At 42.2% G+C, this 15790-nt stretch overlaps 1 protein-coding gene across 1 annotated transcript; it reads left to right on the top strand.

Moving 5' to 3' along the window:
- Positions 1–7056: 7056 nt before the first annotated feature.
- On the top strand, positions 7057–12266 carry LOC147267796 (keratin, type II cytoskeletal 8-like). The gene is made up of 9 exons (XM_086198853.1): positions 7057–7588; positions 8987–9195; positions 9596–9656; positions 9751–9846; positions 9937–10101; positions 10601–10726; positions 10819–11039; positions 11130–11170; positions 11578–12266. The coding sequence occupies exons 1-9, from the start codon at positions 7154–7156 to the stop codon at positions 11913–11915; spliced, it is 1692 nt and encodes a 563-aa protein (XP_086054979.1). The 5' UTR covers positions 7057–7153; the 3' UTR covers positions 11916–12266.
- Positions 12267–15790: the final 3524 nt, after the last annotated feature.

The following is a 15790-nucleotide window of genomic DNA, read 5'->3' as shown; positions in this document are numbered from 1 at the left end:
CCTCCTGCTGCTCTCCCTCAATTGCAGCTGGCCTCTTAGACCCTGCCCACTTTAACATGGCCCCATTCTTCCTCTGCTGCTCCCCTCCCTGCTCTCTCACGCTCTCATTTACCCACATGTTCCTGTTTTAGCCGACAGTGTTTTTTTTAATCTCCTAGGAGATTTGTAAAGCATATTTTGTTGCGTAAACACACAGAAACATTGACCAGATCTATAGTGATTACGATAGTTGTCAAGGGGAAAAAAAAGAAACATCCTAAAGGAGAAGGCTGAAATCAAGACTTAAAGGACAAAATATTCTTGGCAAATGATTAACTTTGTAAACATGCAACAAAATTCCTTTGGTTTACCCATAAAAGGCATAATGTGTACCATTTGACTCCAACTTTGTGGTCAGCCAGGCACACAAAAACCAGATCTAGTCTGCCTTCCTATCTTGACTAAACTGAAAAGGAGATAAAGTAGCTGCAGAACCGGGTATTATTTCGATTTGTTTACACTCGAAATGCCACGACAAAGCTTTTAATTTAGAATTAAAAAAAAAAAACTATTTATTTGCGTAAATGCAATCAGAAAAACAGTGAGTGACAATAATATTTCAACACAGACAACGGGTTTACAGCAGTGACAATGAGGCCTGGCATGTTTAAAAGGAAACTTGAAGACAGCAGCTTCAAATATACCCTGGAGGCTCTGCTAGCTGTGTATAAAGATCAATGGTTAGCTGATACCACACCGAATACAATCCCTGATCCCATCATAGTGGCCTTTCTTTTCTTCTTTGTCTTGATTTGTTTTGGCTATCAAAGCAGTATCTGATGTATTTGTTATTAAAAGTACCTTTGATATTTCTCTTCATGAACCCTCTGTTAACCAGTAATACACAATTACCCATAAAACTGTACGTCTTAAACATTATCTTTACTAATCTCAAGTTTAAAGCTGATTATGAGGCAACAAATGGCAAAATATGATCACAAATCACATCATTAAGTTTCAAAAAACATTAGGTGTGGTCCCAGAGAGTTGTTAGCTTCAGAAAAGTTGCTAACAGAGTCAAAGGAACTACTGTGTGCCCCTGGTAACAACCCAGTTCTTTTCAATTCTGAGCACACACTCATGGTCGATCATGTTTCAGTGTTTCTCACCCGTCCCACCACATTGTCCCGGCCCCTCACTGTGCATTTATCTATTGCACTCTTTTAGTAAACCTCAATAAGAAGAGAAAGGGAGCAGCGAATAGCAAAGAAAAGGAATCACTAATGAGCTTGTGACCAGTAGAGAGGAAAGGGAGGGCGGGAGGGTGATACAAAGAGGAACGGTGAATTAAATCAGTGTGACTCAAATCTCATGACAGTGTTGCTACTGTCTTGTTAGTTTGAAAGTGTGGTAACAACATTTGAATCAATGCTGGCAAAACATTCATGAAAACAAGAATTTTTTCTGGTACAAACATTTATGCCACAGGAATACATTTTTGGAATTCTTACTCTAACTAAGTCTGCAAATTAAGTTTTTTTGTGAGTGATAGTGCTGATTCAATCTTTCCAAAAAATGTAATCTGGATCTGAATTGGACAGCTTGCTCTTAGTAAGAAGGAATCTTCTTGTCATACGCATATGGAAAAGATTAAGACTTTTAGGACGTGTGCAGTCAAAATGCTAGCCATACAGTAAATTTGTTTATTATTAAATTCACATAATTTGGGATCTTGTAGAGATTATAAATGAAAGTAAATCCAAATATAGTTTCCTCACTGGATACGTTAATAAGGCATAAAACAGACTCAACCACATGACTGTAGGACACTGATGGCCTAAAGGTCAGAGGTCAGCAGGGTCTTGCCCCAGACCAGTAGGACAGGCAGCATTTGCTCATACCTCTTGAGCACTCTTGAAAAGAGCCCTCTCAGGGACACTCCCCTCAACCATAAAGGTAAAAACAATGTAACTCCTCAAATAGATATATGTCATATAGAACATACTGTGTACTGACAACCCAATTTGCAATGCACTTTAAAAAATATACGTTTACTTGTTTCATAATTGTAATTAAGCAGTATGACAAAATACAGAAGTGGTCACTTTCATGTGCAAATAATGTTAAAGATTTAAGTCCTATGACACATATAGTATAGAAGATAAACATGTATTTTGGAGGCATTCTTCTATTCTTTTAAATATTTTTTTCATAAAACAGGAGTTATGTAGAAACAACCAATAACAGCCTGGCAAGTGTAGCCCCCCCCCCCCTTTCTCCTCAGATTACTTTCTTGCTGTTTCAGTGCCATGTGAGTTCTCTCAAATACATACTAAGTCAGAAATACTGATTTGCATAGATGCATATTCATATTTCTGCATACGACTCTCTGTATTGTGACTCATAAAAGAAGGAATGTGCGGGTCACGCAGGGATCTTCTCTCTCTCTCTCTCTCGATCACTCCCTCAGTCACTCCCCCTCTACACTAGAGAGACTGTGAAGGGTAATTTATTTTTTACTGCGATCCCTGTGTATTCCAGTTTAACGGCTGATACCACTGGGCGAGTAGGGGGCCACACATCGGACGATGGTGAAATGTGTCGACTAAGAGATATTTTCTCTGCGGGATGTGATGTCCATCTCTGATGCAAAACCATTTCACAGGAAGATATAAAAGGAGCAGTCAACCCACCACCTTTAATTCATGGAAGTAAAGCCCTTTAAGGAAGAGCTTATACATATTTACATGTTATACACCCAAGCCTGTTTGTAGGTGTGTGTGTGTGTGTGTGTGTGTGGGAGGGCTTTTAGTGTCAAAAGCAGCAGGACAATGTTTCAAGATTCAAAATGGAGGAAAAAAAAGCTGTTCATGAAGTCAAAAGGAAGTGAGGTTATGAGTCATCATCACTCCCATCTGAGCTTGAGGTTAGCAACTTGAGGTGTCAGTTGGCATGACATTAGATACCAATATAACACACCCAAAACTTTAAAAAAAGTCTTAGTGTGGGCACCAGGTGTTCGAAATAAGAATGAAAGGAAATGAAATGAAGATTTTTCTTTTACTGAGTTTTCAGCCCCCACCCCAGTAGTTGTAGGGGATTGCATGTGTGATTAACGGTCAGGAAATTCAAGTCCCCCATTGAAATAAATCTGATTATTTGGTGCATCTGCTGTACTTTATGTTTCATGCTAAATGTTAGCATGCTAACAAACCAAACTAAGATGTTGAACATTATAAAATGCACATCTACAGCATATAGCCTTCTAATTGTGAATGTGTCACAACAGTTTTATAAATATCCTTTAGCAAGGACCAAAATTCGTAACCAATATGACTTCATGTTCAATAGAAAACAGATGATATACACACTACTGCCCCTCCCCTGCAGCTTCCTGGGCTGAAAACATCCACTTCCACTCCCTGGTCACTGGGGGGCATGAGTCTCAAAGCAAACAACCTTCAGCAATGTGGGAGGAGAGCACACACACACACACACACACACACACACACACACACACGCACACACGCACACACGCACGCGCGTGTTTTGTACCTTTCTCATCGACTTGCGAGAGTGACTACATGTGTGTTCCCATTATTTTACAGGCCTTGGAGTGGATGTTCCTCTAGATTTTGCAGGAGCCTTTGTGTTTGAACAGGCATGCGTGAAAAGCAGGAAGTGAGTTTTATAACTGATGTGAACGATAACTTTGAGGGCTTAGCAGGAACCCTCCTGGACACTACAAAGTCCAGCTGCATGAACACCAAACAAAACCAACTCCATGGGCTATAGAATTTGTCTTCCCATGTTTACCATATGCACATTTTAATGCTCTATTTTTAGTTAAGAATATCACCATGCATTTTGATTAAAGCACTGTCACGCTCATTATCACCATGTTGTGAATATACATGCAGGAAGTCACATTTTATACTGTTCAGCTAACTTGTTATCACGCACCTTCTTTTTTCCCACCCGTTCATCTCAGCCATTCTGTGGGTGCTTGAGAAATAGTTTTGCTTCTTATCTTTGCTAATTATTGTGTCATATCCCCCTGCAGCTCATCTGCTCCCCACCCCTCCTCTCTGACTTGTAGCATGTACGTGTCTCTTTCAGCACATTCCTGACTTGATGTGTCATGTAGCAGCTTCATACAAACCAAAACACCACAGTCTTCTTAAGAGCCTTAAGGTCAGTCAGATTAGTTTCTAAAATTACCCTCCTACTGCCCTAACTAAGAATGGCTGATGAGAGAAGCACCCTTATTCCAGTTGAAACCATCATTTTGCAGTAATCAATTATTGTATTCGTAGGAGAGCGTCAGTTTATAAAACACTACCCAAAAAAAAAAAGGGTAAGATGTAAATATATGTTTGCCTTCAAGCAGAGCACAGCAGCTCCATTGTGAAGAGGCACGTCACTGTTTGAGGAAAGCCAAGAAAAACATGAATTTGTTGTCTGGTCCAAAGAAAGTCACTCTCAGGTTGTTAACGTGTTCTTTCCACAAAACAGTCCCTCTCCACTTATTCACGTTGAGCTGCAGAATACCTAGGGATTTGTTCTTATTACTAGCTGGGGGATGTTGCTTTTCTGTTTTGTTCACCCTATAAAATGAGGGAAACAAAAGAAAAGGGGTGTGGTTCATTGGTCGAGTGAACAGGAAGATTGTTCTAGTGCAAATTATTCCACAGGCATCAGACCACTCAGGAAAGATTGTGAGCTGTAAATCTACAGAGAGACGGACAATCGAGTCCAAGTCAAACCTCAATTCTTTGGTCTTAGGTACAATCTCCCCCCTCTCCTTTCCAAATTTAGAAGTGTGGTCGTAGCACCGAGTCCCCTAAATATGTTTCTCTCGGTTTAAACGTTAGCCAGCAGAAGAGAAGGGCCGTAGATGAATAGTCACCAACTATTGAACACCATTGTAATCCACTTCAATGGAAACCACCCAGAAAGTGCATTTCCCCTTTCAAATGCTCAGAAATGTGTCTTCACAATGACATATTTTCAGCACAGCATTATTTCTTTGTAACTCCATAACGCAGAAAACATGGCCACGTATATTTAGCTCGACGCTAATGGTGACCCTCTTGACCAAGCAAACGAAGCAGATGTTTATAGCTCAAATCAAAATGTTTGTGGATTACTGAAGGCACAGCTGGATGACGAAGACGTGGATTTTACTGGACGATGTGCTTGAAAGTTTGTAACCAGACTTTTTTTTTAATTGTGAAATGAGACAACAACAATACAGACAATACAAACCAGATGTTTCTGGACAGTTTGGCTGCTTTTAGATGTGTTTGAGGGGGCTACCATTAGCTACAAGCTAAATATACCTGTCTGGCTCTCTCTGAATCCTGGAGTTGCAAAGAAGTGATGTAGGATGGAAAAAACTTGAGGAGCTCAGGGCACCTATTTTGGAATACTTGAATGGTTAAAAAAAACACTTCTTGGTTGAAATACTGCTTTATCGTTCCACAGAGCTCATAGCAAGCTAACTTACAGTGGACGCGGACCAGCGAACAGTTAACTAATGGTAACTTTCACACTACCCAGTGACTGGTTCATTCTGATGTTTTCTCAGGTGATTAAGTGTGATGTGGTTGATCGAGCATCCTTTAATTCAACATCACAAACCCCGCATTTCATCACAGTTCATTCATTTGCAGTTGGTTGTTTGTATTGTCAAAAGTTATGTCAAATGGCACAGGTGTGTTGCTGTGTGGATTTGGCCGCGCCCACCTGTCAGATGCATGTGGACATGCATGACGGGAGAAGATGACATTCATGTGTTCAGATAGTTCCTCAATCTTGATGCAGCAAATTCAGATTGTTAGCAGGTCCCAACGCCTGAGTGCGTTGTCGGGAGGAGAACAAGTTTAGTTTCAAGTTACATGTCGGTTAAGTGCAACGCGAGTGAAAAAGACTAAGGTGGGGTTCAAGAAGAACTCTGTTTGCACTTCAGGACGCTGATATAAAAGGAATGTTCATCTATAGTTCCTGTGTGTGTGTGTGTGTGTGTGTGTGTGTGTGTGTGTGTGTGTGTGTGTGTGTGTGTGTGTGTGTGAGCGCGTGCATGTTGCATGGTTTGCTCTATTGATCAAAGCCAGGAACCTCATCCAGAAATCTACATGGAATAATTGTGCAATGCTCTCACATTAAACAGAGGCTTTATCATGCATGTTTTAAACGGTGCCACCTGTGAAAGTCAATCTTTTGCATTTTCAAAACTTTTTGTGAGCGAAATATTCATTTCACAGTTTCAAGTCACATTTTCCGCGGCATGACTGCTTAACTGAGTGATGGATGTTATGATAGAGGAACACATTCAGTGGGTAAATCCGGTTCTCCCACAATTATGCTACATACAATCACAGCCAACAGCACATCACACTTGGCAAACAAAATTTGCTTAGCAATATGTCACCTCTATGAGACCAGTGGTAAAGCAGGAGAGGAGGTCATAAAATGATGTGGCCTTTCATTATACCCAAGGTTTGACATTATATTCTGATGTGTGTGTGTGTGTGAGGGCAGGACTTAAGCCACTTTCAGGGCCAAAACTGGACTTACTGTAAGACCAATTAATCGGGAACACTGTGTTCATTTGGGGACAAAAGCTGCACATGTCCCCATTTGGTAAAACACAGATTTTATGCGTCAGGGGTAAAGTTTTGGTACTTACTAAAGTCACTAGGAAATGAACTTAAGTAACTCAAACTACCTGTGTGTGTGTGTGTGTGTGTGTGTGTGTGTGTGTGTGTGTGTGTGTGTGTGTGTGTTGTACAGAAGCAGAGGTAATGCTTCATAATGGAAAATGCTATTTCATAAATACTACAAGGCTTTCTTAATGTTCCTGCAGTAGTTTAGACTCGGGTACATTGACTATTATGTAAGTCCTGGCTTCTGTCCAACACAGTTTTGTGTGTTGTGAATGTGTAACAAGATGGGATTCTTCCCTGACGTTCCCTCATCCCCCTACCAACACCCACCCCCCCCCCCCCCCCCGCTGAGGAAGCCGGCCAATCGCACCTAAGCAGGGTCCCTCCCCTGTTCTGATAAATAGCACCAGGCACCAGGGAGGGTTTATCAGCCTGACTCTCCTTCCCTCAGCAGAGTCTCAGCCTCCTCTCACACCACCTCATTGCTACAGACTCCTTCTGTGACCATGTCTGTCAGAGCTGTGAAGACCACCACCTTCTCATCCAGGGGTCAAACCCCAGGATTCAGCAGCCGCTCCTTCTCCGGCTATGGTGGTGTGGGTAGTGGGAGGCAGAGCTATGTTGCTCGCAGCTCCTATGGTGGAGTGGGCAGCAGTGGTGCCGCAATGGGTGCTGGGGGGTTCAAGATGGTCGGTGGCTATGTTGCTGGGGGGTCTGCACAAAGAGGTGGTGGAATGGAGTTTGGCTACATGGGCTTTGGTGGAGGTGTGGGAGGTGGTATGGTCAATGAAATGGCGGCCCCCATCACGGCGGTGACAGTGAACAAGAGCCTACTGGCCCCCCTGAACCTGGAGATCGACCCCACCATCCAGGTGGTCCGCACCCAGGAGAAGGAGCAGATCAAGACCCTGAACAACCGCTTCGCTTCCTTCATTGACAAGGTGAGTCGAATGATGTGCATGTGAGTTGATATTTGACTAGACTTTAGTGTGATGTATTCCATTCCACATAATGTCATCAAAGAACCGAGGAGCTTTGGAGGAAATTAGTTCAATAAAAAAAAACAATATATCTGAAGGAGAGTGGAGAGAGCTCGAGGAAAACAGTTTCAGTACAGCAGCAATTTGTAGTCAGACGCAGTGATCTGGTGGGGGAGAGGCTACTGGGGCTTAGCCCACTCATATGTTGATATCCTAGAGTTCAGACTCGAGGATCACTTTGGATACAGAGCAGGGTAGGGCCTGGATGGAGTGCTCTGCTTGGAGGGGTTCATCTTCGTGTGAGCAATATCCTGCCAGAACAGAGCCTCTGGTTGTTTTGCAAAATCATATTGATTGTATTATTTTCAATTCCACTGCTTGAATACAAACTGCCTGTGCAGCACCAGCAGAGCTAAAAGGATGGCAGTAGTCTTGGAAAGGTTTGTGTGGCGTAGATGGCAACGCCAATTTAATGGCTTTCAGCAATTTGACCCATTTAATGAGGTTATAAATGTGTAATGAAAGCTACTTCCAGATAATCCTGTAAATCACGATCATACCCTTTATGACACTGCTATAACAGCAGCTGTTATCAGACAGCAGACTAAAACACACCTAACTGATCAAATCCTTCAGTTATCGGCTGTTTGAACTCATAAATGGGTTCTCTTGTTTAAGGAGATGCAGGTGTGATGTGTGTAAAGTGTTAATCAATCACGCTGTGACGAACTCTTAAGATTGTAAAACCAAACCTTCTACCCCTCCTCTACATACCACTGTAGTTACACACACACACACACACACACACACACACACACACACACGCAAAGCAGTGTGTCTCTAATGGTGTTTGCTGAGTAGTAGTGGGACCCCACCCAGGGTGAGGGCACTGAATAGAGAAGTTGTAAAGGGGCACGCTGTGTCTGCACTGGGAACACTGCCACATTGTGTTGAAACGCTGCACTGTGGGTCAGAAGTGAGTGAGGAGTAATTAATCTGACATTTGAGGTCTTCTGGAGGTGGGAGACTGTCAATTAGTCATTTTTTCTTCAGTCAAGTCTTCGCGTGTTTCTTTGTCTATCAGCAAACACACTGAACTCATTCACACATGGAGTTATTCCCATGTTGGAAGTTACTCCCATCTTGTCTTCACATGCACCCCCCCCCCCCACCACCTACAGTACATCCTATTTTTAGATGCTTTGTTTCACAGCGGTACGAAACTGCTTATGTTTGCAGAATCTGTCCACTCTCATACTCATCAAGTCTGCCGCTCAGCCATCCCATCGATCCACACACAACCTGAAATCCCTGTTTCTTCTGTATCGGGCCTGTTGCTCACGCATGCTCTCTTCGCAGGTACGCTACTTAGAGCAGCAGAACAAAATGCTTGAGACAAAATGGAAACTTCTGCAGGAGCAAACCACATCTCGCTCCAACATCGACGCCATGTTTGAAGCTTACATTGCCAACCTGCGCAAACAGCTGGACAACTTGGGTCACGAAAAGGTCAAACTGGAGTCCGACCTGCGTCAAATGACGGGCATGGTTGAGGACGTCAAAAACAAGTGAATACAGTTGCAGTTTCTAACTGATGAAGATTCTAACACTTACATTTCCTGAACTTGTTGCACACTCAGGCATCGTCCACCTTCATGCAGCTTCTACTCAAGAACTCAGCTTTAAAAGAAATCAAATACATGAACGTTCGTATGAGATGTTGCTCACTCTCTAGATAGTCTTTGTGATGATGGTACAGCATTTTATTGTAAGTGTCTAGTTTTTTTTTTCCCCTTATGGCTAAAATAATTTAGATATTAAGCATCATCTATATGATGTGAAAATCATACATGCACGGTATAACCCTATAATAGCACAAGCTATGTAGTCATTATTCTTGCTTGTTATATTCATTCTTGTTTGCATGGTTTAAGAGCAGGCTGACAGCATATTTCTCCACTTTCGTAGGTATGAGGATGAGATCAACAAGCGCAATGAATGTGAGAACAGCTTTGTCCTCATGAAGAAGGTCTGTTTAGGGTTTCTATCAAATTCTCGATCATGAAACTGTAATTAAGTCAGTTTAAAACACTTCAAAGTTGCTGCCGTCTCGTTCCATGCAGGACACGGATGCAGCCTACATGGTCAAAGTTGAGCTGGAGGCCAAACTGGATGGACTCTCTGATGAGATTGACTTCCTCAGGCAGCTCTATGATGCTGTAATCAATTTAATTTCACACACACCAGGCGAGTAATTATGGGACTTTTAAGTCATCTTAATCTAATACTCCATTTCTCATATCGTATAGGAGCTCTCAGAGCTCCAGGGTCAGATTAAAGACGTATCTGTGGTGGTGGAAATGGACAACAGCCGTAATCTGGACATGGACGCCATCGTTGCTGAAGTACGTGCCCAGTACGAAGACATCGCCAACCGCAGCAGAGCTGAGGCTGAGTCGTGGTACCAGACCAAGGTCAGACCCCTCTTTGATCAATAAACAATCATCATATAGAATTCCTGTAACATGTTCTCCTGGTGGATGTGGCTGACTGTGTAGCGCTGACAACAAAACCTGCACTTTAAAGTTATTTTCAACATTCAGAGTGAATACAGTGATTTTTCCTGCAGCTTAAGAATCCATAAACTTACAGGCTGAATGAAAAACACATCTGGTTCAGTCCTCTTCCAGGTCTGCAATGTCTCCCCCATGGTGCAGTAGCAGAACTACAGTTTTACATAATAGGGGGGCCGAGGCGGCTTTAGAGGAATCCTTGGCTTATCAAAACGCAAATATCCTGACGATGGATTAGTCAACAGTAGCACAAATATGTGGATTAAAAGCCAAATACATACTCAGCATATTTGCTGTCGTATTAAAACACGTGTCTGTAGCTTGAGCACCTGGAACGACACCAGACTTTCAAGACCGACACGTACCTGGTTTATTACATGGCTTCTGGATGTTTGTCTAGTTTGCAGAGATGCAGCAGTCAGCCGGAAGATGTGATGACGATCTGAAATCAACCAAGTCAGAGATCGCTGACATGAACCGCATGATAATGAGGCTCCAGTCTGAAATCGAAATGGTTAAAACCCAGGTGACGAAAACATTAGAATACCGGTTTAACTTCTTAACTGTTACTAAATCATCAGCAGTAACAGAGTGTCCCTCTTCTTCCTTCACTCTCAGCGAAACAACCTGGAAGCTCAGATCGCGGAGGCTGAGGAGCGAGGCGAGCTCGCGGTGAAGGATGCTAAACTGCGCATCAGGGACCTGGAGGAAGCGCTTCAGAGAGCCAAACAGGACATGGCCCTGCAGGTCCGCCAGTACCAGGAGCTGATGAATGTGAAACTTGCACTGGACATTGAGATCGCCACCTACAGGAAACTTCTGGAGGGAGAGGAGGACAGGTATGATGTCACTGTGAGAGAAGCACTTTTGCGACACCTTGTGGTTGTTATGAGAATTGCCTTTTTAAAATATCATCTGTCTCTTTAAAGGATGGCAACTGGAATAAAGACCAGTGTGTCCAAGCAGAGTTGTGAGTATCTAAGTAATAAAGTATGTGTATAACTGCATTAATCAACTGTTTTACACACTAAGTATTTGAGAATAGTGACCATGTCTAAGTTGTCACATTATTTGTTTTGTCATTTGACAAAATAAACTGCATGTATATCGTGTTTTTCGATGTAATTAACCAGTCAAAGCACTTTACAACACATTAACATATGGAGGCATCAGGAGAAGTTCAGTTGACTTGATCATTCTGCCAAGAAGTAAGAAATCAGTTGCTACAACTTGAGAATGAAACACTGTTAGAAATGATAAACATTTGTTTGATTCTTTATCGTTGAAACATTCACACGTTCATCCAGCTGTCACCTCCTCTATAACCTTTCCTCCTATGTCTGTGTTGGTGATTGCTCTTTACTTCTAAATGTGCAGTTGCAAATTACAACGCCTACGGCCTGGAGAGCTCCCGCACCCCGTCCTACGTCAGCTGCTCCTTCGGGGGGGTCAAGGCCAGCAGCGGCAGCACTCCTATTATTGCCAATGGGGGAGCCAGCGTGAAGAGCACCACTGTCACCAAAACAGAAACTGTGGTGATGAAGAGTGAGGAGAAGAAGGAAGCAGAGGTAGAACTGGCAGCACCAGCAGAGGCTGCTGTGGTGGAGAAGCAAGACCAAGACCAGGACCAAGACCAGGACCAGGACCAGGAACAGGAAGCAGCAGAAGTGGAGGCAGACGTAGATGCAGAAGAGGAAGCCGTGGCCGAGGAGTGATGTTTACTCTCGTCATATCAGATTCATGGTTTGGATATCAGAGGATAAAGAAAAACACAGTCCACTGTTGTAACGAGTCATTCACCCAAGTGCCTTCAGCAAGTAAACAGTGTGTTTGCGCAAACAAACATATTTTTAACCAGATAAATCAGTCAATAAAGAAGTGCTAATAGATCTGTCTGACAACTCTTAACAGGTGGAAAGGTTCCTCGCTGTAAACTCAAGTCTCAGCTACTGCCAGTAGTTCAGTGGTGGCTGCACTACATGTATTTGACCAGTAGATGGCACTATGGGATATGTTTTAGAGTCCTGACTGCAATAAATCTTAAGAAAGCAGTTCTCTTGTATTTTCATATCAGATTGCTGTGCATCAGTGTTGCTCCAAAAATCTTTATAATCTCAGCATTTTCAAAATCTGAAAAACCTAAACACACACACACACACACACACACACACACACACACACACACACACACACACACACACATGCTTGTACTTTTATCTTTGTGAGTCTTTTCGTTGATATAATGCATTCCCTATACCCTTACCCTAAACCTAACCATCTAAACTGACTGACTGACCCAAAGCTTGACCCTAAACCTAACCTAAACCTGATTCTAACCTCGACCCTAAAACCAAGTCTTGACCTTCAAACGGCCCTTTGAAGATGTGAGGACCGGCTAAAATGTCCTCACTTTCCAAAAATGTTCTCACTCTGTTAGTTAATTACGTATTCTAGTTCTCAATGTGTAGCAAGTACAAGAACACACACACTGCACACACACACACACACACACACACACTGCACACACACCCAAATGTCCTCACTGTGGTGGTTTAAAACACTTGTCAGTCCTCACAAGAACTCACCTTTAACTCCAGAATACACTTCCCAGAAAGCCTTGTTCCTGCTACACGCTAATTCAAACCTTTCTCTTTGACAAAGTCTCGTGTGGCCGTAACAGTCTCCCAAAATGCCAGTAATTCATATTACAAACACCTGTATAATATGTGTATAATACTATTCTACAAGGTCAAACAAACCAAACTCACCCCACATAAGGTCTATTTTTCCCAACTCAGGTAACTCAAGCTGCTTGTGTCTTTTCAAGTGCACTCAACCAATACCTCTTTTTGTTTTTTTGGGGGGCATTTTTCACTCGAGTAAAGGGTTACTTAAGCGAATTTTTCAGTGCAGGAGAAACAGGTTTGAACATGAATTGCGGGTGGTGGTGCCGCACCCAAGACAATGCAAACCTCTGAGACAAAAACCTGCATAAATCACAAGTGTGGTTTAGTGCTCTTTATGAGAAGTGCATTAGAGAAGATTGGGGCATATTAAGGCCCGATCAGTTCACTGCAATTAAAAATAACCCAAAGAGGGAAGCTACATCTCCAAATACGTTCACCACAACAGCAGTGGCTGCTGATCTGAGGCTGAGTATAAAAACCTATCGTGGTTTAGACTGTTTTTCTTTACTTGAGGTCACACAAAAGAAGGGCTTACCTCAGCGCTTGATGAAAGCTCACCTGGAGGAAATATTATTGCAGCATAAGTAAAAAGAGTGAACTGTACAAATATAATATGACAGGAGAACAGCTTCTGTTTCAATGTGACAGCACACATGACATTGGTAGCATTAGAATTTATTTCGATGTTTAGTCAGAGTGTATTTTTTTCACCGTACACATTTGATCACCAAGGATGTCCACTAAATGTAATAGAGACTGGGATGTGTTGTAGAATATGAAGTTACACAAACACATCACCTGCAGGATGCAATACTTCTACTTCCATAACAAAATCGTGCAGTAACTTGTTTTTCTTGATTTCTACTCCCTGCTGTATTTTCCAACAGGAAAAATAAATAGATTTTTCCGTCTCCCATAGTCACAGCAATGCCTTCGCAAATCTAAACATGAGTAAATTTAAAAATACATTTTTTGACGTGTGTAAATGACCGAGGCGTGAACCTTTAAATGTCTCCTGGCAGCTGCTCTGCGGAGGAACCTGCTCCAGGAGCCACTACACACTGTTACTGTAACCCAGTTCCTGCTGCTGCAGGTCTGATGGAACGACTGATGGCTGTCTGCAGAAGATCCAAACTATTTGCCGGAGTCATTGATTTCATTCATGTGTTCATTTACTCACACATGTGGCATTCACTAAGCAGGCACTGCACTACTCTACTATACACTCAACAAACTAAAAGTGCAAACAAAAAAAACCCTGGCACCTGTCAAAGGGTGTGGTTGTGTTCGACTGGAAGTTAGTTCACACTACATGGAATATTCAGAATATGCCACTGGACACAGCTTGCTCGGATAAAATAATAGCTTATGCATTTATGAGGTGCTGGCAGTGACACATTTTGCATCCATTTGATGGATGACTGTGTAAGTGTTATATTTGATCACATTACTGCAACTTCTCTTCTCTCATTTCACAGTCAATTGCATATTTCATCTCAGTGTGCATTTTATACAGTTTTCATAGATGAAGATATAAAAAAGAACAATCTCGGTGAGAGTTCAAGGGCAAAATTTCCTCTTTTTTTTTTTGGATTAGCATGAAGTCGGATTTGGCTTCTTCCATACTTCCAGATCATAGTCACCTGCTTCATGGCGGTTTCAGACAATGTGTTGAATAAAGGCCAGCCGTTTTCAAGGAAGTTATCTTCCAACATATTTTATATTTTCAGAGGGTTTTCTGGGCCAAAAACATTCAGCAGAGGCTTCTCAGCCTCCTCTGAATATAGCAAAAATAAAACTACGTGTTACCTGCTTCTATTGCTGTTACATAGTGAATTTGCTTGATGTAGCAGCTGTTGTAGGAGCCAAACTCCTCTCAGAGGTCCAAGCAAACCTTGTACTCACAAACTTCAACATTAATGTGATTCACAAAAACACGTCTCCAATTGAAATTGGTGGAAAAATCTCCCGCTGCAAATTGATAAAGTCTATGCTGTTAGATGGGTTCACATTCACAAAACTAAAAAGTTAGTTACCCCCACACATGTCTGAGTATGTGTGTGTGTGTGTGTGTGTGTGTGTGTGTGCGCGCGCGCACATTCTGCTGAGAGAGAGGGAGGTGAAACCTGAAAATATTAAGATAATGCACGAAGGAGCTGACCAGTGTGTTGACTGCAGTGCAATTATCCCTTCCCTTGGCGCTAGCGAACATTGACTTGATATTACAGCGATGAACATCACGTGTAATTTTGACATAAATCGCGTGTACTTCAGACTTACTTCATTTCATGCAGGAGCAGTCGGCACTGACACATTCATCCTGGGTGCTAACACAAGATGTCCCTATTGATATTGTGACAGGAACAGATACATCAAACTGTAGGTACTAATACAGGAAATGTCAGAGACCTCATGTATGTCCTAAATCCCTCCTGTCAAGAACGCTAACAGGGGGGATGGAGACATGTTATGTACACACAGGTGGCAGTTTTACCTTGACGTTATGTAAGCTACACAATATGACTTTGTTCCCGGGTTTGTTCCGCACTTTCTGCAGAATAAATGAGTCCATGCCTGAATGAGAAGAGTTATGTATGTCATGTATATTTCTTCATGTATCCTTGCTTCATCAAAGTCATGAAGGTATCCTGACAGGATTACGGGAGGCTTGTGAACCACGTATTTGGAAATATGTTTTGACAGTGTTTCTGAGTTGTCTGTAATGAGTCAGCTGAGCTCATAAATAACTTTTTTTTTGTACTGAAATTTCTTCAATTTGTTCCGTTCAGAGTTTCTCTGATTTAACTGAACCTGCTCTTCCTGCAAAAGTGTGGGAGCTGACATCAAGAGCAGATTAATACACTTACAAATGTCACTGAAGCAACACAGTTACTCAAAACTAT

The sequence above is a fragment of the Aulostomus chinensis genome, chromosome 3, assembly GCF_037954235.1.
Source record: "Aulostomus chinensis isolate RoL2024-O1b breed Wild chromosome 3, RoL_Achi_v1.0, whole genome shotgun sequence".
NCBI classification, from domain to species: Eukaryota; Metazoa; Chordata; class Actinopteri; order Syngnathiformes; family Aulostomidae; genus Aulostomus; species Aulostomus chinensis.
Note: the sequence above shows the minus strand (reverse complement) of the source record. Positions and strands in the feature narration are given on the sequence as shown.